This window comes from Lolium rigidum, chromosome 5, assembly GCF_022539505.1.
Source record: "Lolium rigidum isolate FL_2022 chromosome 5, APGP_CSIRO_Lrig_0.1, whole genome shotgun sequence".
Lineage (NCBI taxonomy): Eukaryota > Viridiplantae > Streptophyta > Magnoliopsida > Poales > Poaceae > Lolium > Lolium rigidum.
The window spans coordinates 171,891,931-171,914,297 of record NC_061512.1 but is presented as its reverse complement, the minus strand read 5'-3'; the positions used below and the strand labels follow the sequence as shown (position 1 = coordinate 171,914,297).

The 22,367-nt window shown below is 49.1% G+C and overlaps 2 protein-coding genes, 2 non-coding genes and 1 pseudogene across 5 annotated transcripts; all 5 read left to right on the top strand.

Annotated features, from left to right (window-relative positions):
- The first annotated feature begins 6,663 nt into the window (after window positions 1–6,663).
- LOC124652583 (uncharacterized MFS-type transporter YbcL-like) lies at window positions 6,664–9,320 on the top strand. Of its 2 annotated transcripts, none has more exons than XM_047191619.1 (3): window positions 6,664–6,951; window positions 7,698–8,443; window positions 8,696–9,320. In XM_047191619.1, exons 1-3 carry the CDS (start codon window positions 6,664–6,666, stop codon window positions 9,180–9,182), a joined length of 1,521 nt encoding a protein of 506 aa, XP_047047575.1. In that variant the 3' UTR covers window positions 9,183–9,320. The 2 variants fall into 2 exon arrangements, with proteins under 2 accessions (XP_047047575.1, XP_047047576.1); XM_047191620.1 differs by having other exon boundaries at window positions 6,664–6,955; window positions 7,663–8,443.
- Window positions 9,321–9,521: 201 nt separating this feature from the next.
- TRNAK-CUU lies at window positions 9,522–9,595 on the top strand. Its single transcript has one exon. It is a non-coding gene; the product is annotated as a tRNA-Lys (tRNA).
- A 2,417-nt stretch (window positions 9,596–12,012) lies between these two features.
- Window positions 12,013–14,683, top strand: LOC124658105 (annotated as a pseudogene).
- Window positions 14,684–15,668: 985 nt separating this feature from the next.
- On the top strand, window positions 15,669–15,741 carry TRNAK-CUU. The gene has a single exon. It is a non-coding gene; the product is annotated as a tRNA-Lys (tRNA).
- A 3,910-nt stretch (window positions 15,742–19,651) lies between these two features.
- LOC124656711 lies at window positions 19,652–21,929 on the top strand. Its single transcript, XM_047195409.1, has 3 exons — window positions 19,652–19,960; window positions 20,367–21,130; window positions 21,220–21,929. Exons 1-3 carry the CDS (start codon window positions 19,652–19,654, stop codon window positions 21,674–21,676), a joined length of 1,530 nt encoding a protein of 509 aa, XP_047051365.1. The 3' UTR covers window positions 21,677–21,929.
- Window positions 21,930–22,367: the final 438 nt, after the last annotated feature.

Sequence of the window (22,367 nt, the reverse complement as noted above, 5' to 3'; positions counted from 1 at the left end):
CTTTGCTGCTGATTCGTCCAACTGAGAGGCGGCGGGTTACTAGTATATAGATTTTAGAAGCGATGCTACTTGATCGGTAGCTACAGCCGAGTCACTCGTCCATATTTATATACCAGGACGATCGCTCGTTTACAGAGTCGGTGCAGGATACGGAAAAGATAGAGAACCTACCGAGTACGGATTAGAAAGATTACGTGGCTCCGAATCAAAAAAAAATTGAACTGCTGGCTCACGGAATCAATTGCACTTGCACGGTTGCATTGCTCCTGTCCTTGTGATGTCTGTCTGTCTGTCGGTACGTCGTGGAGGCACTGGGAGGCAGCCTTGAAAGTTGAAACGCGTCGCCGTAGTGCGGCTGGCGGCTGCGGGCATTGTTCTCCCCCAGGCCGTGTCCGCCCCACAACTGCACCACCGCGCGCCGCCCTGGGATCCACCGCCGACGTGCTCTCCTCTCTCCTCCCCGTTTCGAACCTCAACATCACTCCGCCGCATCCCCAGCAATCTCCTCGCCGGAGAGAGCGTACCCCGAAGCCTCTCCTCTGAAGTCTGAACCACAAGCCTGGCCTGGGACGACGAGGCCTCCGGTTCTGGACCTGCAGCAGCTTCTGTGGACAACGCCGGGCGCGAGTGTTGGTGCAGATGTGCGCCGGTGTTAGTGGAGATCTGCGTTGGGAGGAGGTCCAGCGATGTTGACTCGTTGGGCGAATGACATAGTGCCATGTGGCAAAATCGGAATGCAAATAAGCTAACAAGAGGCTAGGGTGTGAGTTGCCTTGTTTTCTAAACTTTTTTTTAGGGAGCCTTGTTTTGTAAACTTTGGTGGGTTACGTATGCCAATTTGTAGTTTATTAGGGGGCTATCTGTCCGAAATGGCATATTTGTGGACGTTACGTAGACTTTTTCCTATGTTTTATAGCACCTACGGTTTCGTGAAAATCAACCCGGGTTCGCCCCAAGCCTATCCCACCTCCCGCGAGGCCACCTACCTCGAATGATCGCAGCTCGGGTGCGCCGCCCAGGGTACCACTGCGCTCTTTCCCTGTCCTCCCCTACGAGCACCCAGGCCTCCAAGCGACAATATGGCCAGCAGCGCGGGCGTCCGGAGCAGAGCAAGGACGGTTTGGGTGCCCTCTCGGACACGCGGGGTTCGGCGGAGGAGCATTCGTCCTCTTCTGTCCCCGGTGTGCAGTGCCGCTCCTCCTCAGCTGCGTCTAGAGCCTGGGGGCAGAGGTAGCATCGAGGACTATAACACTGCCATATATGTTGGACACATCGGCACGATCGGCAACGAGTAGCCGAGTGCCGAGGTTGGATGAGATGCAATGCTCTCGGCTGTGCTTGGTGTTGGTGGACCACAATGATGTGGCTCCGATGGAGAGGTACTACCGCGGCGGTGTAATTGACAAGATCGACTGCCCCAATCCAGTAGGTAGTGTGGGCGGTGTGCGGCTATACGGACAAAAGTCTAGCCGCATTGTCGGTACCGGCGACGACGACACCTTTGAGTGTCGTTCCCCTCCTTGGAGGCGTTGATGAGGTGTCTCCAGGCGAAATCCTAGGTTCGAAGTAGGATCGGCGCAATGGTGGCATCCGCGTTAGGAGCATGGTGTTCGGAGACACGACATGTTGTGTGTTGCCAAGGAAGCACGTAGGGAAGCGGAAGAGGAGATGAGAGGAGGCGGCACATCCACGATGAAAGAAAGGAGTAGCAGCGAGAGCATGGCGAGGGAGCGCGGGCGAGGGGACGGCTATGGCGGCGCTACCAAGTTGTTCTACTCCCAAGTTGTTCTACTCTTAGGATAATAATGAGACAAGAGAGCTTGTGATACATTTTTCTAGATGTCTTTAAATTCAGTAGATAAAACCTTATATCAAGCTAGAGCCTTAGTTGAAGGTGCTTGACTAAATATTTCAATTTTATATCTTCCGAGGAAAAGGTTTTCAACTTAAAAGTTTCACACATATCACTGAGTAATCAATGTGTGCATATGGGTCCTCTGAATCATCTTCTCCTTCAAATATTTTTCTAGTATGTAGTAGTAGATACGGGTTAACCTAAAATTCATCAGTTTGTGGTTTTGGATGTAGACTCGATGGAGAAGCATTGAATTGTTCTCCAAAATCCTTTAAAGTTTTGAGTTTGGATTGATTTCCAAACACTGCCATGGTGCCTACTTCGAACCTGTGAACAACGAAGTGCAAATAAATAAAGTAACTCAACACAAAAACCAAAAGCGTTAAGCTAAAGCAACTCGATGTCTGTAAGGTCACAAATCATGTATAGGTAATTTTCAAAAGTAAGAATATCGAATACACGGGAAACTTATTTTGTTAAAGGTTTAATTACCTCTTGTTATCTTTACTTAGATGCATCTGTAAGCAGTGGCGGAGCTAGAATGGAATCTTTGGGCGGGCCAAACTAAATGTAAGCAAAAAAAATTAATCGACTAACTAAGAATTTGGGAAATTTGAACGAAAAATCATGCTATTAAACCAGTAACTAAGAAATTGGCAAAAGAGAGAAATTTACACGTGCTATACTAGGGAAGATACATGATCTAAATATAAATGTTTGTTACCAATAGCAACTTTTTTTTTGGGTTCATGTCTCCTTTTATTACTCAATCGACATTGGTACAATAGAAGTATCTGGAGAATTTAGGAGCCACGAAATAAAATTACGGGCAAGATTATGAGCATGAATATTATGGACTCTTCTCTCATGACTAAAAGTAACTGAATCAAAAGAGGCTTTGCGTTGGCGAATCTCACGCAGGAAATCATCGAGCAGCCAGAGGCTAGAGCAGCGCCATATGTCTTCCTGGACCAGTTTCGTATTGGGCTTTCCCTTACAGCCCAAGATAGCAGGTAATAGGAGGTCATTGTATGCCTGCGTCGCTGTAAATCGCTGCGAGCCTGCCTGCCTTGTTTTTTTGTACCGGTTCCAGCGGATTGGGCCAACAATACATAGCTATATAGGCTTTTGGCGAAAATCCTGGGCGGGCCACGGTCCAGGTCGGCCCCTACATAGCTCCGCCATCTGAATCCAAAGCAAAGCAATAAGATTTGTTTTCAAAAATTTATGAATAAAGTAAATGAATAACAAAGTAAATGAGGCTATGCGAATAACATTAAAGTAAATGGAACTCAATATGGGGGAACGTTGTCGGGGAGTTGTGCGCCCACCACTACCTTGGTATAGTGATTAGGAATATAGATTTGTCTTTTACATATGTCTATGTGTGGCACGGTTCCTTATATGGATATGTTTCCCCGAAGCCCCTTTGGCATCCCTCATGGCCACTACATTTTCTCTACGCATGCTCCATGGGTCCGGTAATTAAGGGTCTCCCCATAGTCATGTTCATATCCCTAGTCCTTACATTAGATTGACTGAGTCGATAGGTTGTTTTCACCTGTACACCCACGTACCACCGTAATTTTTTAAAAACAATACATTTTTTCAATCAAAACAAATAGTACACGATTTTAAAATTTACGAATCTGTGACTCGGTCGGTCGACAGTCGGCCAATCCGCCGACTGCTAACCGACCATCTATGTGTGTGAGTAGCCAAGCCAAAAAGCGGCAAACAACACCCACATATGTAATCATATGCTCGCCTGGTCGGCTGACTGTTGGCCGATCGGCCACGGCCGATTGATTGGTCTGTCGTCTACTGATCGGCCGACAGTTGACGATTGAGTCACATATCCATAATTTTTTTAAAACATGTATAAGTTGTAAAATTACTAAAAATATATGTATTATTTCAAAAAAAATCGTTGTACCACCAGCCACATGCAACGATGATTCTTACCAAAGTTCTGTGGACAAATATTATGTGGTGACAACACACAATATAATTGATAAGAACCAACACACATCATAACTATTAGACAATCAAACAACTTTATTTCATTTCATAATTTTGGTAGGGTTTATCCATCTCCCCAAAGTATGCCATGCTAGCACCCACTTTGAGAATCCAGTTCATCCCCCCTCTTTGCCGTCAGTACTCCTCGTCCTCCCTCACAAAATGCATTAGCTGGTCCTCGGGAAAATACCTCACGGCCCAACCCTCCTCATCAAGGCCCAAAGAGCCCGCCAAACCTTCTAGCTCTGAAATTTTTCTATGGAGGACCTCTTTCGCGACCTTCTTTTCTTTTCCTAAGTCCCACCTCGGACTTTTAGGAAGAAACCCACCATATTGTGATGGTGATCCCTCAAAGCTGCAATATCAACGAGCTTCTTTGACAACATTTCTTTGAAACCTAGTAGCCCTAGGCACAATTGGATTTAATCTCACCCCTCTCCCCGACGAGAGGTGTGTGGTATGATCTGATCCATTACATGTCACCACAGTCAACAAGCACAATAGGTAACATGTCTCCCAAGACGGCGACGCAAAGACTCTCTCTAACACTGACATAACCAGATTCGGTTGTCTATTGGTCTAGGTGAAACGGGCCCCACCCGTGTCATCTCCCTGAGCGACATTGATGCAATGGCATCATTGAACAAATGAATCCTTGCGGTTAGCCTCCTTCCTCAGGTCTGTGACCGCCGCCTCCATCTTCTGATCACTCTCAAACGAGAGCGCCAGATCCTCATGCCTAGCATCCTCGACCCACGCCATCTTGGCTCCCTTTCACCACTGGTAGGAAAATTTTGCAATTCCCCTCAAGGCATTGCAATACAAGTCCAGCACGGAATGACTAGCTTTTTTTTTAAGGCAAACTTGCTTACTTTATTACTCAATGTTCAGTATTACAGGTATACCCAGAGGATCATAAGGTGCTAAAAGCCACAAGTGGCAACCTGGATTTAAAGACAAAGCAAAACGAGTTAGATTATGAGCTTCTGTAATTTTCTCCCGTCATGAACCACTGTCACTTTCTCAAACTCCGATCGATATACCTTTGATTCCTTGATAATGGATTCATAGCGGCCTCCAGAATCCTCTGCGATATCATCAACCACCTGCTTGCAATTACTAGCAATGCAAACTCGCTGTAAGCCTAGGTCCTCTGCCAATGACAGCACCTCTTAGAACGGAATGACTAGCTGAGTAGCTGGAGACATAAACAAAGCCATTTAGAAGCTCACTTCCCCTTCCTCTCTCTCTCCTCCCCCCTTTCCTTGAAAGTCTCTAGAGAGAGCCCGGGCCGCTCCTGAGCCTTCTCCGGCGGCTCTGCCGGCCGGAGATGGCGAAGGAGGGGTGCCGGAGACCGGAGTAGATGTTAGGGTTAGTTTTCTAGGTTTCGGCTATATGTCGGTAGTTTGGAGTAGGTCTCAAGGTCATCTGGATCAGATCTTGAGCATCCTGTGCTCGTGGCGGCGTCTTCTCGAGCTCCGGTGGTCGGAGACGATAAGATTCGTGGTGGCTCTGTTACCCCGGGATCTGGGATGCTGCGCTGCCATCGCTTCCTCCTCTGGCCGACCATGGAGGCGAGGAGAAGAGGAAGGAAGAAGGAAGAAGCCACCACCTGCGAATCTCGAGGTAGGTGGGGGTCTTCATCTAGCCTGGCGTGTCGACGCCGCGTCAGGCTTTCGCCGCAGAGCGACTTCACCGTGCTTCCGAGGTGGGAGACGGTGAGATCTGCTTCCTTGGCGAGCTCCTGCTTCAATAAGCGTCCTAGCCATCTCTACTTCGATGGCCCAGTTCGTCTTTTCCCCTCTTGGCCGGCCTCGGTGGCGAGGGAGAGGAGTGGATCTGTGCGGCTGCGACGACCCTGCAGAGCTGGTTCTTGAGGTTCCTGGAGCGTGCAACCTCGGCAGCAGCCTCCAAGCGATGGCTATCTCCGGCCGCTGCTATCTTCGGCGACAGGGGTGGTCCTGCTGCGCTCGATTATTCGAGCTTTCTCCTCCTTCGATGGGGGTTCTTCTCCGACTTCGGCGTGGCGGTGAGCGCCGATTCTTCCCCAAGTGGTTTTGTCCCCGGTGAAGGAAGCGGTGGTTGCGTCGGCAAGTCAACGATCGTCGACGACGGCCTTAGACTCGATCGCGTTTCCGCGCATCTTTGTGGGGTGCTTGTTACAAAATATAGGGACTCAGTTGTAATTTCTCTTTTCTTTGGGGTCTTCTATGTACTTGTAATCCCATCGACGATATAATGCATGCTTCAGGTCCTTCGAGATCTTTCCTGTTAAAAAAAAGAAAAGAGTAGCTGGAGACATCTGCAACGTCAAATGGGCTAGAGGCCCAAACCATGTTCTCGGCGACTTCCTCTGAAGTCTGACCTGGTCAATAAAAAACAGTCAGGACAGCGTCAAAGCGGCAGCGGGACCCGCCGCGGCCACGCGTTGAATACTCCGGCATAGCTCCGCCGTGCGCCGAGCCACGTGGAAGCGCAGCCGGCGACGTCCGGCCAGCCAAGCCAATCCATCGTCTTCCTCCCGCCCCTCAGTCCACGCTTTGTTCCCGTCAGCTGACCCGTCACGTTGCTACAGATCCGGTGGCCCATCACAGCCTTCAATACGACGGGAACGGCCGTGATCACGCGCCAGTCGCTCCTTAGCCCCGGGAAAAGTCGTTCCAAATCACGCCGCGAAACAGACGACGCACGGCAAGTTCTCGGGCCGCGCTAGCTGCCGGTAGGCGAACGACCGCGAGGCCGCCGACTGGAGCTCGCGAGCGGGGGGAGGAAGGGGGCGCGTCGCGATGGCGGCGTCGGGCCGGACGCTGGTGCTGGTGAACCTGGCGTCCATCATGGAGCGCGCGGACGAGGCGCTGCTGCCGGCGGTGTACAAGGAGGTGGGCGCCGCGCTGCACGCCACGCCCATGGGCCTCGGCGCGCTCACGCTGTACCGCTCCTTCGTGCAGGCCGCGTGCTACCCGCTCGCCGCCTACGCCGCCGTGCGCTACAACCGCGCCCACGTCATCGCCGTCGGGGCCTTCCTCTGGGCCGCCGCCACCTTCCTCGTCGCCGTCTCCGGCACATTCGCCCAGGTCCGTCCTTCTTCCCTAACGACAGTACTCGATTCCTCCAGGTTCCGGCTCTGATTCGAGAGCGCTCTCTCTACTGAATCGTGGATCCGAATTTGGGAAATGGGGGCGTGGATCTTTTCCACTTTTGCTCATCCGCAGAAGATCCAGTGCGTTCATTTTCGTTGCGCATTCACGCTTTACTGATGAATGCTCTGTTTTAACTACCCGCGCGGTGCGCACGTTGCATTTGACGTAGTAGCTGCGAAGTCTGAAGCAGAGTTCATGTCGATGTAACCGAAGCAAATCATCTGATCTGGACTAAAGTTGTGCTCACAGCATATTCGCATCTCAAAACGGATCCCAGAATGGTAACCAACCTTTAGTTGTAGTAACTATTGCCGTTAATGTAGCATAACCAAATACTACTGCTACTAGTGCAGGCGAAGTCAAGCATGCTTATCAGTGATACCACCGGCAGTTATGTTTGGTTTCTGTACATTTAGGAAATCCAATTCAGTATTATCTGTTTCTGTGGTATTTTTTATGTCAATCATGTAAGATCTGAATATCAAGTGAGATACTGGTGTCCATTGTTCGAATATGAACATCAGTATCTCACACATTTACTTGATTATGGTTGCTACATACTTCACTGCAGCAAATGTGTGTGTTCCCTAAGCAAGTAAACATACTACGAGTACATTTCATTTTTTCCATAAAATGATAATCAAGAACGATTTTCCTTGAAAACATTCTTCTTTGAGCAGGTAGCAGTAGCTAGGGGATTGAATGGTGTTGGCCTAGCACTTGTCACTCCAGCCATCCAATCTCTAGTGGCAGACTTCACTGATGATAATAACCGGGGCTCTGCGTTTGGATGGCTTCAACTCACAGGCAACATAGGTTCAGTGATTGGAGGTTTGTTCTCGATCATGCTAGCATCGACCACAATCTTCGGTATCGCTGGTTGGCGTATCGCATTTCACATTGTTGCTCTCATCAGTGTGGTGGTAGGGGCATTGGTCTATCTTTTTGCTGTGGATCCTCATTTTTGCAACGCTGAGGGTGGCGGCCAGCTCTTGCGCAAGTCGGCATGGGCAGAGATGAAGGATTTAGTCACTGAAGCCAAAGCGGTCGTCAAAATACCATCGTTTCAGATCATTGTGGCTCAGGGCGTTACCGGGTCATTCCCATGGTCAGCGTTGACGTTTACCCCAATGTGGTTGGAACTGTTGGGCTTTACGCACAACAAAACTGGACTTCTCACAGCAGTATTTGCAATTGCAAGCTCACTTGGAGGGCTCTTTGGTGGAAAGATGGGGGATTATCTATCTGTTCGCTTCCCAAATGCTGGCCGGATAGTGCTGTCTCAGATAAGCTCGGCTTCGGCAATCCCACTTGCAGCTCTGTTGCTGCTTGGACTACCTGATGACTCCAGTACTGGTGTCTTGCATGGGCTTGTTATGTTTATCATGGGGCTAAGCATCTCCTGGAATGCCGCTGCTACTAACAAGTAAGTAAACTTTCATTGATTGTTTGATTTGTTAGATACTCAAACACAACGACAAAATGCATAACAAGTTTATAACAACAATGCAGCCATTATGCGTGAAACAAATTCTAGTTCACTGCAACTAGTTACATAATGTTTACAATTTCATCATTAGTACTTATATATGCTGACTACAGATTTCTGTTAATCTATGAAAATCTAATTTATGAAATCTCTGCATGTTGGCCATAAATACAAACTTTTTATGTGCAGCCCCATATTTGCGGAGATCGTTCCTCAGAGATCAAGGGCAAGTATTTATGCACTGGACCGTTCCTTCGAGTCTGTCCTAGCCTCGTTTGCTCCACCAGTCGTCGGCTTTTTAGCTCAGCATGCTTACGGCTACACCCCTGTTTCACATGGAGCTGGAGTGAGCAGTGTGGCAAGGGACCGGTCCAATGCTTCTGCCCTAGGAAAAGCTCTTTACACGGCGATCGCCATCCCGATGTTGCTCTGCTGCTTCATCTACTCCCTGTTGTACGGGACATACCCCCGCGACAAGGAGAGAGCGAGAATGGACACTCTTATCTCATCGGAGCTGCAGCTGATCAATTTGGAAAGGTCTCATGGAGTAGCAGAGTACAACGCTAGAAGGAAGCATGCCACTGTGATCGATATCGAGTATGGTGAGGAAGAGCTTGATGATGATGAGCAAGCGTTGATGCATCACCAAGTTGAACAGAGTGGTAGTCTCAGGTGACCAGGGCGTAATATGACAGTAATTATCACAAAGCTCTTGCCAAAGTAGCTCCTAGTATGGGTGAGAGGACAGATTGCATATCTTCAAGAAGATCACTTTGTGCCACCATAGATCTCTTTTCTTTCAGTTTACTTTGTTAATAGTAGTAGGACTAGTCAGTAGGAACAGAGACTTACCTGTAGAAAGGTATACCAATTTGTTTGGAGGAATATGCAGAAGAGGAAATTTGTGTTCGAGCTTTATGTTTTTTTTTAGAGAGAAAGTTTTATGTGACTGCTGGAGATAACTGAGCACGACAGATTTGGTATGTCTAAGTGAAAGTCTACAATCATACAACAAGCCCGTCTAGCTCAGTTGGTAGAGCGCAAGGCTCTTAACCTTGTGGTCGTGGGTTCCGAGCCCCACGGTGGGCGCTTTCAGTCATAGTTTTTGTTTTGTCCTTTCCTAAGTTCGGATGCAAAAGCTTTTGATGTGTGCGGTTTATGTAATTTGGAGTTCATCGAATGCCTCGTCAAGCCAGACTTTCGAACACATATAATTCAACAGGAAATTGAACTTGTAAACTTATTCCATATTTTAATTTAATTTTTTGTTGGGAAAATCCTATAAATGCACACAATTTTGACATACTCATGCTAATTAAAAATTTAGATATAATTCACAACAAAAAACACAATCTCCAACAAAGTTATTCATCTTACATATCATAGTTCGCAAACACAATAAAACGGAGAGTAGAAAAATAAATAAGAATTCAGAAAAGAAGAGGGGTGAGAGGGTTGAGCCTTTCCTCCCACAATACATATTCATCGTGCCGGAGCTTGGGAGCAGTTGCCGATTGATGAGTGCCTTTTGCACCATGTTTTTTTTCAATGTTTTTTTGCACCGTAGTGGTAGGTTTTACCACATTTAACCTCCTCCGCGAAAGAAACATAGGTGTCATCTAGGGTGAAAATCGGGGCAGCCGCCGCCATCTACGGCACGGGAATCGACAGGTCCCCGCCTTCTCTGCTTGCCACTCCGCCTGGTGGAGGAGGTGGGAACATCAGACCTACACTGTAGAAGGATCCCTAAAGTTAGAGTTTAGTCAGCCGGCATCGTCGTTATGGTGGCTATGATGGCGTTTTGTGGCGTTTTGCTGGACAAGAATAAGGTATACCCGCCTCCTCGTCCACCTCATCGGCGACGATTTCGTTGGTGGCGTTGAGGAGAGCGAGGATTCGTTTGGTCGCTACTTTCAAGGAGTGGTGGATCTCGTCCAGCCTACGTGTGATAGGCTTAGTGTTACAAGGTTTGGATCAATTCAAGGGTTCATTGACGACGACTTCGGCTCCGGGGTGCTGGTCCTTAGGGGCACGTGCACAAAGCCGTTCTGACTGTCACCAACAACGTCAGACTAGCTCCGACAAGGGAGCGGCGACAACAACGCGTCGTTGACTCGCTCTAGCGGCAGTAGTGATCGTTTGGTGGTCTAAAGACCTCGATGTATCCCTGATGCATGTTCAACCTTCCTAGCTGAAATTGTGCCTCCATGATGCACTTTTGTAGTCTAACTGGATGCATTTACTTCATTAAGCTCACAATTAGTGCTAAAAAATATTTACCCTGATGCATGTGCATCAGGTCACACCATGCAGCTTCGCCCCTGATTTTCATTATGTTTGGGTGCTTTATTTTTTGCGAGGGAAGGACTTGATTGCATTATCCAAGTTTCTTACAGAAATGTCCAGGAAAAAAGAAAAATACAGATAAGCCCTCCTGGACCCTGTCGTCGTCTCCGCCGAGCACGACGCCACGCCGGCGAAACCTGCCGCTCATCTTCCAAACCTTGGACTGGGAGGACCCCCGAACGGCCAGGGAGTCGAACGCTCCTCGGTGCGAGCACCTCCACCATGCAAAGCGACCGGCGACGACGGACTTGGATACACGCAAACGAAACTTCCAGATCTTCGAAAACCGGAGCCATCACTACTTGGTCTCCGGCACGGGGAAAGCACGCACAACGCCTCCGACGAGACGCGGGCGATGCAGGGACGGCGGATCCGAAGCTGGCCTCCACCGGAGCACCAATGCCAGAGGAGAAGACCGCCATCTTCAAAAGCCACTCCGGCCACGCCTCCATCTCCGCAGCGCCGCCGGCTAGCACCCTACTGCTACCTACGCTATACACACGCCGGGATCCGGCGATTCCCCATCCTCCCGCCGCCGGAGCGGCCGCCGGAGGGTGAGGAATCACACGGATCGCCGGCGGCGAGGTGGGAGCAGAGGAAGAGCCCAAGAAATCGCCTCCTTTTACTGTAGCGATAGGAGGGGAACGGTCCAAGCTCGTCCGTCAGTTTATGTTTGGGTGCTTTATACTTCTTGTGAAGTCATATAATAGATTCGGATCTTTCCCTCAAACCACATTTGCTTGCCCATTTTGCCTAATTTCACAGGGATTGAGAGGCTTGCAGCGTTTTTGAAAAATCCATATTTTTCGGTGGAAAATTCGTCAATTGGATTCCACTAGAACCTTCCTTACGAAGAGCTACCCTCCTCAGTCCACGCTTGTTCCCATCAGCTGATCCAACGCGTTGCTGCAGATCCGGAGGCTCATCGCACCCTTCAACAGGACGCGAACGGCCATGATCGTGCGCCTGTCGCTCCTAAGCAACGGGAAAAGTCGTTCGAAATCGCGGCGGGAAGCAGACAACGCGCGCGCCCGCCCTCGTCGTTCTCGCTCTCGGAGAAGTCGCTGCTGGTAGGCGAAGGACAACGAGGCCGTCGACGGGAGCTCGCGTGCGGGGGAAAGGGGACGGGCGAGATGGAGGAGACAGCGGCGGCGTCGGGCCGGACGCTGCTGCTGGTGAACCTGGCGGCCATCATGGAGAGCGCGGACGAGGCGCTGCTGCCGGCGGTGTACCGGGAGGTGGGCGCCGCGCTGCACGCCACGCCCATGGGCCTCGGCGCGCTCACGCTGTGCCGCTCCTTCGTGCAGGCCGCGTGCTACCCGCTCGCCGCCTACGCCGCCGTGCGGTACAACCGCGCCCACGTCATCGCCGTGGGGGCCTTCGTCTGGGCCGCCGCCACCTTCCTCGTCGCCGTCTCCGGCACCTTCGCCCAGGTCCGTCCTTCCCTAATGACAGTACTCGATTCTTCTTCGCTGCGTCCGTGATTCTTGAGCCTCTCGACTGAACCGTGGATCCAATTTTGGGAATTCGGGGCATGGATCGTCACGGGAGTATGCTCTTGTTCATCCGCAGCGGATCCAGTGCGTTCATTTTTGTTGTGCGTTTACGCTCTAGAGCCAAAAGCCAATGAATGCTCTGTTTTAACTGTCTGTGTGCGTTGCATCTGGTGTAGCTTCGAAGTTTGATGCAAAGTCCATGTCGATGTAAACGAAACAAATCATCTGGAAAATTCTCAGAGCATATTGGCATCTCAAAACAGATCCCCTAATGGTAACCAACATTTAGTTGTAACTATTGCCATTAATGTAGCATAACCAAGTAGTAGAGGGGAAGTAAACCATGCTTAGTTATGTTTGGTTTCTTTATAGATTTAGAAATGCAATTCAGCGTTATTGGCTTCTGTATTTGTGATGTTTTCATTCCAATTCCAATCATGTAAAGATTTGAATATCAATTGAAATGCTGTTGATTGACTGACAGACTGAATATAAACATTTGGATTAAGGTTGCTAGAGTACTTCCCAGCAGCAAACGTGTGCAATCAGATCTATTTGCTGATAATGTTTCAAACTTTCGATGCTTCCTAAAACATACTTCCATTTTTTTTTGTTTTTGCATAAATGATAACCAAGAACGCGTTTCCATGAAAACATGGTTTTTGAACAGGTAGCAGTAGCTAGGGGATTGAGTGGTGTTGGTCTAGCACTCGTCACTCCAGCCATCCAATCTCTAGTGGCAGACTACACTGACGATAACAACCGGGGCTCTGCATTTGGATGGCTTCAACTCACAGGCAACATAGGTTCAGTGATTGGAGGTTCGTTCTCCATCTTGCTAGCATCAACCACAGTCATGGGTATGGCCGGTTGGCGTGTCGCATTTCACATTGTTGCCCTCATCAGTGTGGTGGTCGGGGCATTGGTCTATCTTTTCGCGGTGGATCCTCATTTTCGCAACCCTGAGGGTGGCGGACAACTCTTGCGCAAGTCGGCATGGGTACAAATGAAAGATTTGGTCACAGAAGCCAAAGCTGTCGTGAAGATACCATCGTTTCAGATCATCGTGGCTCAGGGCATCACCGGATCGCTCCCATGGTCGGCGTTGTCGTTTGCCCCAATGTGGCTGGAGCTGGTGGGCTTTACACACAACCAAACTGGAGCTCTCACAGCAATATTTGCACTGGCAAGCTCGGTTGGAGGGCTCTTTGGTGGAAAGATGGGGGACTATCTCTCTGTTCGCTTCCCGGATTCTGGCCGGATATTGCTGTCCCAGATCAGCTCAGCTTCTGCAGTTCCGATTGCAGCGCTGCTGCTGCTTGGACTACCTGATGACTCCTCTACTAGTGTCTTGCATGGACTTGTTATCTTTATCATGGGTCTAAGCATATCCTGGAACGGCCCGGCTACTAACAAGTAAGTAACCTTTTTCTTTGGTTGTTTGATTCGTTTGATACTCAAAGACTACGACAAAATGCATTTTGAAATTTTTAACAACAATGAAGCCAATAAGTGTGAAAAAATTATAGTTCACGCCGACTAGTTACACACACGACTATTTCATCATTGGTACTTCTTTTTTTGATCTGTAATAAGGGGCTTAGCATGAGTATAAGCTAATTGTAAAATGTTGATTATAAATATAAAATTTTCATGTGCAGCCCCATATTTGCAGAGATCGTTCCGGAGAGATCAAGGGCAAGTATCTACGCGCTGGACCGTTCCTTTGAGTCGGTCCTAGCATCATTTGCTCCACCCGTCGTCGGCTTTTTAGCCGAGCATGCTTATGGCTACACCCCCATTTCATTTGGGGCTGGAGTGAGCAGTGTTGCGAAGGATAGGTCCAATGCCACTGCCCTAGCGAAAGCTCTTTACACGGAATCGCCATCCCGATGCTGCTCTGCTGCTTCATCTACTACCTGTTGTACGGGACATACCCGTGCGACAGGAAGAGGCCGAGAATGGACACTCTTATCTCATCAGAGTTGCAACTGATCGACCTGGAAAGGTCTCGTGGAGCCGGAGACCACTACGCTGGAAGGAAGCATGCCACAGTGATCGATATCAAGTATGGTGCGGAAGAGCTTGATGTTGATGACGATGAGCAAGCGTTGATGCATCACCAAGTTGAATAGAGTGGCAGTCCCAGGTGATCAGGGCGTAATGTCACAGGAAATCATCTCAAAGCTCGTGATGATGTTTTGCCAAAGTATTCTAGTACGGTTGAGAACTCAAATTGCATATCTTCAGGTCAATTTGTAAATGGCACAGATCTCTTTTCATTCAGCTTTTACTTTGTTGATAGTATGAATATATTTATTTATGTAGTAGGACCAGTGAGTAGCAATTATAATAGCTATTTTTACCGCAATGTATTCTTGGTTATTTGTAGCTATATGCAGCAGAAGAAATTAGTATACTAGTTAGAGAGTTTTTAGTGACTTGCAGTTGCAGAACCAGTCGGTGACATGGTTTCGATCTGTCTTGTTAGATCTTCAGGAACAACTAGTTGACACCACGCATCTGGTAGCATGGAGAGCATGGCATGAGCGAAACGAAGCACACATGATAAGCCCCTGCCCTCGACCGAGGGGTCAAGCCGCTTCCTCTGCGGCTATCTGAAGTTAAGGAAGAATGTTGAAACGGTATCAACATACATGATTCTGAAAGGTAAACAACCATCTATGGAAACTGTTGCAGCGTCAGTAGCTAGGCAGCGGAATAAGAAGCCATCGGATAAACCTTGGCTTAAACCCCCGACAGGGTGGGTTAAATTAAACCTTGATGGATCAAAACTGAGGATGGAACGGGAGGTTCTGGTATGATTTTACGACATGAACATGGAGCAATCATCTTTTCATCTTGGCTTTTTTGCCGCGCTGTGTAGATGCCCTTAAAAGTGAACTGAAAGCTTGCCTAGAGGGCCTTTACTTGGCTACTCTCTGATGTCAGCTTCCCATCATTATCAATACAGTCTCAGCTGTTCTTGCTAAGGATTAAGATAGATCCTCGTACTTGCATATTATTTCTCCTTGGCATGTCAAGGTAGTGTTTGCAATTTTGTAAAAGCAGATCGTGGGCAGTTTAGGGTGAGTCATTGCCTTGCAAATTTTGCAAGATCAGAGCATAGAACTGGTTTTGCCTCGTTTCGAGTTCTGCTATCACTCTTCGGGACATCGAATCAGAGGAGTCTATAAGCCTTGCTGCTTAATAAAAAAAAAAATTTACCTGCAAAAAAAAAAAGAGCGTTCTTTAGAGATTTGGTGGAAAAGTGCTTTAAATAAAAGATGTAACGGGAAAGTTCAATAAAAAAGAAACAAGCCCGTCTAGCTCAGTTGGTAGAGCGCAAGGCTCTTAACCTTGTGGTCGTGGGTTCGAGCCCCACGGTGGGCGCTTGTTATTTTTTGTCAGCTTCTTATTTTGCCTTTTTCCTCACTATACAAGGTAGGCGTTTTCCCATTGTGTTCATTTTTTTTTTCCACAGTGGCCTAACCCAAGCAGTGATTTTGAAGCTTGCTGCTGATTGTAATTGTTTATTTGTTTTCCACATTGGCCTAACCCAAACAGTGCCGCTGATTGTAATTGTTTGCTTCTATTAGTAGCATTATTTGTAATTGTTTATTTGTTTTCCACGGCGGCCTAACCCAAGCAGTATGTTTGAAGCGTTTGAAGCTTGCCGCTGATTCTAATTGTTTGGTTCTACTAGCATTACTTGTAATTGTTTATTTGTTTTCCACAATGGCCTAACCCAAGCAGTGTCGCTGGTTGTAATAGTTTGGTCCTACTAACATTAATTGTAATTGTTTATTTGTTCTCTACACTGGGCTAACCCAAAAGGTGTGTTTGAAGCTTGCCGCTGATTGTAATTGTTTGGTTCTACTAACATTAATTATAACTTTTTTGTACTTTTTTTTGTTCTATGTAGAATCTTGGCACAACAGACAACTTGATATGTACCATAGTTTCAGAAATGTAAAGACAATATTTAGGATCTAACGGTTCTCACTTTAGAACTTAGTTAACTAAAGTTACTAGAATTAGTCCCCTTTTTTCGCCCTTGGTACGTCGGTTAGGCTATTGGTTCAATATTTTTTACGGGTATCGGTCCCGAAGGGCCGAGAGATTCTTCATTAACTTTGAGTGGTCGATGTACAATATATAGAAAGGACCTTGGAAAGATAAAAACACAGATCCATCGCTAGATTTCGCACAAAGGACCTCAGATCTAAAATGGAGAACGTGATCTCGTCGAGCTCCATCCCCACCAATCTAGCACCGCATCATGTCGTGCTCAATTACGGTGATACCGAGGCCATAACCACTTGGGTCACCGCAGAAGGAGCCAAACACTTCGGAGCTAGAAGGTCTCTGAAGTTGGAGATTGATGTAGTCCCTGCACTGGGCCAATAGCTAGACGGAGGTTGGGCTCTGTGCTGGCCTCCGGAGCAGTAGGTTGGGTCATCGCTGCGGAAGCCAAACAAGGCGGAGCTCAAAGCAGTCTCGAGGATGCACTCCCCGATGCACTCCCCGGAGCTGCGTGGCCATAGAAGCAGACAAAGGCCTAGCCTTTTTCTTAGGAATCTTGACGCGGCACGAATATTTGCCCCGCGGACTCCAGAACCCGATAGATCTGACCAAATCTTGTCGACACAAGTTCTTCCCGTCACCGAGACAACAAGAAATCGGGGAGGGAAAAGATCTACCTGCTCTGAAGCTACACTAGGCTTATTATGCGTTGAGGGGAACGTGGCGCTGCTGCTCACCTTCGGCTAAGTCCACCAGAGCGTCGCCGAGATGAAGAAACACCACCCCAACCACCGAGCAACGACGCAGTGCATGGGAATCCTTCGCCAACTCCAAGAGGTGAAGAAGCTCGACTCGGCCATGACTGCCTACTTCAAAAAATCTAAAAGAACGGACGATACACTTACCTCGATCGGTCAACCATTACGCTCGGAGGAGTTCATCCTCTTACATCCTGGCGGGCCATGATGATGACTACGAAGCTCTTCTGTTGAGGTAATCTCCAATCAACCTACACCAATACCTACTCGTGATATGTTTGCACAACTTTTGAGCAAGGTGCAGAGGGTGGGGGGCCTCAACGGGTTCTTCTTTGTGATCTATTGTTATGTTTGGAAGGTTAGATAGACATATCTAGCCTTATACAAGGGGATGTACCGATCCATACCCTACCAATACTTGCAGCTTGTCGTAAGAAGGAATGTAGCGATATGTATTTACTTCTAAATTTCTCGATAACTACCCTAGAAGTACGCGTAAATATTAATTGTATCTTGTCTCCAACTTTTTTTGTGAAAGAAAAGGATTGACGATCTATTAATCATCATCCTCCTAGCCATGGAGGTGAGCGGGGTATACTAGGGTCGCTGTTAGATCTAGTGGCTAGAAGGGGTTTCTTCTGCCCCCACGAGTTGGCGTGTCGTTGGGTGGTTGTCTTCAAGGATCTCTGACACGCTTCCATGGTGGAAGACGGTGAAGCTCGCTTTCAAGGCAGATACCCTCAATCAGCGCTAGCTTTGCCTCTCCGGTGGTCTTCATGTTGTCTCGTTTCTCATGGTCGGCCGTGGCGGCGACGGAGAGGAAGGCGATAGCCTCGCGGATCCTGCATCTTGGTGATGGAGCATGCGCTCCCTACAGTGGAGAGGAAGGTGACAACAACATGTGTCGCTGCTATCCTCGGCCAGAAGACCGGCCCCGCCGTCATCGACAGAAGCTGATGTTCTAATGTGTGCTTCTTCCTTCGGAGAATCTTCCCCAACCTCAATGTGGCCTTCCAAGCTTCGGCTCTACCAAGTAGTCTAGACCCCGGTGAGAGTTGCATTGGCGGCGGCTGGAGGTTGTTCGTCGTCGGCGAGTTGCAAGGACTCGTATCACTTTTCTGTGATCTTTTTTAGGGTGTCCCATGCTTATCTACTAGACCATGTTATAATTTCTCTAGTTCGCGAGGTCCTTTATGCAAATATACACCAACCGCCGAAGAATGCAGATTCCAGATCCTTCGGGACCTTTCTACTTCAAAAAAATAATACAAAGAACACTAAAGGTAATAAAAATTACAAATATGTCTTAGGACCACCTAGCGAAGACTACGAGCACGGGAGCGAGCCGAAGGTACGTCGCCAGCCCTTCCATCTCCGGAGCTAGGCAAAACTTGTCGAAGTAGTGCTTGTTGTAGTAGACTGTCGGGTAGTTGTCGTGCTAATTAAGACTCCAAAGAACCATCGCAACATAATAACACCTATCGTCAATGATAAGAACCTTAGATCAGAAGAGCCAAAACTGTAACCACACTTACGAACACAAAAACGGACCAGGTCCTAGGAGATCTGTTGGACACAAACCTCCACGCGCCCTCCACCAGCGCTAACCGCACTACCGAAGTGAGGATAGGGTTGCGCGGTGGGGGGGGGGCTTATTCTGACATTAGGATGCAGCCGCCGCCTCAGCGTGCCGAAGAAGACACTGAAAAGAAAGGAACGAGAACACTTCCACCAACGAGAGGTTGTGGTCCGCCACACCTCCAAAACCCTATAAGGTCATGGGTTTCACGGTCGCCTTCCTCCTAGACTCCAGTAGGTACTGGTTCGTGTGTAATGCATCTCGTCTCCAGCTCACTGCGTGCAAAACCTAGACATATTGCAATGCCTCTTAGCTAAGTTTGAACATGTGTAGAGTACATTTTTAGGTTCAGTATAGTTTAGAAATGTTAAATTTTGACAAATCTCAAACAACCTTCGTATAATTGAGGGACTAATAAGAACATATTTGATCACGATTTTAAAAGTCTGATCCTAAAGCATCCTAGGACAAAGGTTGTTAAGTACTCATAGTACTTGTTTATGCCATCCGTGCAAAAAAAAAAAAAAAGTTTGACGGCTTCTCTAGGACTCTATGTTCTCTGCCAGAGACCCTGAAATTCCACACACTATTCACCTCCATCTGGAACCCACAAGAGCGGACCAATGGGAAACACGCGACTACCTCGGCTCAGATTCCCCAGTTTCACAGTGGATCCCACTGTCATCCAAATGCGCTTTCCTTCCCTACTGGCCCCGCACCGGAGTAGGACACACATGTCAGCGATAGCAAACAGAAGGCTCGACAAATATCTCGCATAACGAGGCGACAAGTCGTAATATAAAATTTCCCGCGAAGAGGAGAGGAGACCCCGGATCGCCGGCGCAGTAGCAGCACTATAGTAATGCCGGAGAGGGGAGACCGGAGAAGGCTGGTGAGCTGACCTTAGCGAGAGATAGGGAGCGGAGGGCGTGGCGGCATGATGGGGCCGCAGCGGGATCTCGAGCGGGACCGGCGGCGGACGCTGCTGCTGGTGAGCCTGGCGTCCATCATGGAGCGCGCCGACGAGGCGCTGCTGCCGGCGGTGTACCGCGAGATCGGCGCCGCCCTGCACGCCGACCCCACGTGGCTCGGCGCCCTCACGCTGTGCCGCTCCATCGTGCAGGCCGCGTGCTACCCGCTCGCCGCCTACGCCGCCGCGCGCCACAACCGCGCGCATGTCATCGCCGTGGGGGCCTTCCTCTGGGCCGCCGCCACCTTCCTCGTCGGCATCTCCGATACCTTCGCGCAGGTCAGATCCTTTCTGCGTGCACCCATCTCTTCCCGCAGTTTTGCTCTTCTTTGCTGCTTCTGCAGTTCTATGCATGTGGAGCTGGGGATTTAATTTGCAGATCTGCTGTGCTTTTGAGAGGTTTAAATTACTGTCCAGATTCAGACCGCACTCGTTTAAACTGAATTTCGACGGAGAGACGATAATCTATTTGAGTACTTTGATAATGCAAGCTTCAATATGTACTTGATTTTTTAATCCTCCAAGTTTATAATGCTTCTGACTTTCTGAGTATGACAACAACCACAAGTTCTGAAATTGCGACAGCAACCACAAATTCGTCAGTTATGATGTTCGGCTCGCTAATTGTCTGATCTATTACCTCAAATATTAGAAAGGGTGTTCACACCTAGACTTTGCATCCCAGGTAGCAATCTCGAGGGGACTGAATGGCATCGGCCTGGCGCTGGTGGTGCCGTCCATCCAGTCACTGGTCGCCGACTCCACCGACGACGGGACCCGCGGCTCGGCTTTCGGCTGGCTGCAGCTCGCCAGCTGCATTGGGCTAATCTCCGGCGGCTTCGTGGGCCTTCTGCTGGCGCAGACCACGGTGCTGGGGATCGCCGGCTGGCGCATCGCCTTCCACCTCGTGGCGGTCATCAGCGTCGCAGTGGGCGCCCTCAACTGGTTCTTCTCCGTCGACCCCCATTTCCCCACGGGCGACGTCGCGGCTGCCGGAGCAGTACCAGGCGGCGACGAGCAGCCCAGCGCACGGCGGGTGGTGGAGGAGATGATCGCGGAGGCCAAGTTCGTGGTGCGGATCCCGACGTTCCAGATCTTCGTGGCGCAGGGCGTCAGCGGCTCGTTCCCGTGGTCGGCGCTCTCCTTCGCGTCCATGTGGCTGGAGCTCATCGGGTTCAGCCACCGGGGCACCGCCGTGCTCATGACCATCTTCTGGGTCGCGAGCTCCCTCGGCGGCCTCATCGGGGGCAAGATGGGCGACGCCCTAGCCCGGCGGTACCCGGACGCTGGGAGGATCGTGCTGTCGCAGATCAGCGCGGGCTCGGCCGTGCCCCTGGCCGCCGTGCTGCTCCTGGGCCTCCCAGACGATCCGTCCACCGGCGCCATCCACGGCGTCGTCCTATTCGTCATGGGCGTCTGCATCTCCTGGAACGGCCCCGCTACAAACTTGTAAGCCTCGCCGGCCGCCGTACATCCATAAGCATTTCTTTCAACATATGTATATCATGGAGAGTGAAAAAAACTCGAGCAATCTGCAGCCCAATCTTCGCGGAGATCGTGCCGGAGAAATCAAGGACGAGCATCTACGCGCTGGACAGGTCGTTCGAGACGGTGCTGTCGTCGTTCGCGCCTCCGATCGTCGGCATCCTGGCGCAGCGCGTGTACGGGTACAGGCCGGACGACAAGGGGCTGGGCCCCCGGCTGGACCGGGAGAACGCCGCGTCGCTGGCCAAGGCGCTGTACACGGCCATCGCGATACCCTTCACGGTCTGCACCGCCATATACTCCTTCCTGTACTGCAGCTATCCCCGGGACAGGGACCGGGCCCGGATGCAGTCGCTGGCGGAGTCGGAGCTGCAGCAGATGGAGCACGATGGTTCTCGCCTGGAAGACGGCCATGTAGACGGAGGATCCGCGGCTCACGACAGTTTCAAGGAGTCTGCAGAGGCTGAGAAGGATACCGCAAAACTGTTATCAGATGTTGAGAAAAGCTAGCAGATGATTTAGATTTTGATCAAATCCAAAATGTACTAGGTAATTTAACTATTTGAGAAAGATGGAGTATGTCCTACTCTATGTATCTCGTTACAAAAACTGTACTCCATATAGATGTATCAGTTAATAGATGTGTCTAAAATTTTCCGATTCCTGAATATAGATGTATCTAGTTAACAAACACATGTAGATATACATGGAATTGGCATGGATGCACTAAATGTTGTTTTTGTAATGAGCCAGAAACCATAAATCACTTATTCTTATCATGTACATTTGCCAAAATTGTTTGGCGAATGATTTATTTTACTTTTGGTATACACCCACCTGCAAATATTACTAATATGTTGGGTAATTGGCTTAATGGGGTTCATAAATTGAATAAGAATAGAATACGAATTAGCATATCTGTTGTATGCTGGTCTATTTCGACAAACCGGAATAACATATTTTTTAACAGACAAAAGGGAACTAATTTTTTGCAGGTTATACGGCGTGCGGCATACTGGATCCAACAATGGGCTTTCCTTCTTCCGGAGGATCAGCGGGAGACTATGGATATTGGGTGCAACCGTCTGCTGTCGGTTACTCAGGACTTCTTTTTCCAGGCTACTAGGTGGCGACACAGTAGTAGGATACAAAATGGATAATTCTGTGCTTTTATTCATTTTCCGATGGTTGATACTTGTCC

Coding starts and splice junctions, on each gene's coding strand:
- LOC124656711 (XM_047195409.1), top strand. CDS start 19,652: ATGGGGCCGCAGCGGGATCTCGAGCGGGACCGGCGGCGGACGCTGCTG. Junction 19,961..20,366: donor TCTCCGATACCTTCGCGCAG/GTCAGATCCTTT, acceptor TTTGCATCCCAG/GTAGCAATCTCGAGGGGACT. Junction 21,131..21,219: donor AACGGCCCCGCTACAAACTT/GTAAGCCTCGCC, acceptor AGCAATCTGCAG/CCCAATCTTCGCGGAGATCG.
- LOC124652583 (XM_047191620.1), top strand. CDS start 6,664: ATGGCGGCGTCGGGCCGGACGCTGGTGCTGGTGAACCTGGCGTCCATC. Junction 6,956..7,662: donor CGGCACATTCGCCCAGGTCC/GTCCTTCTTCCC, acceptor ATGATAATCAAG/AACGATTTTCCTTGAAAACA. Junction 8,444..8,695: donor AATGCCGCTGCTACTAACAA/GTAAGTAAACTT, acceptor TTTTATGTGCAG/CCCCATATTTGCGGAGATCG.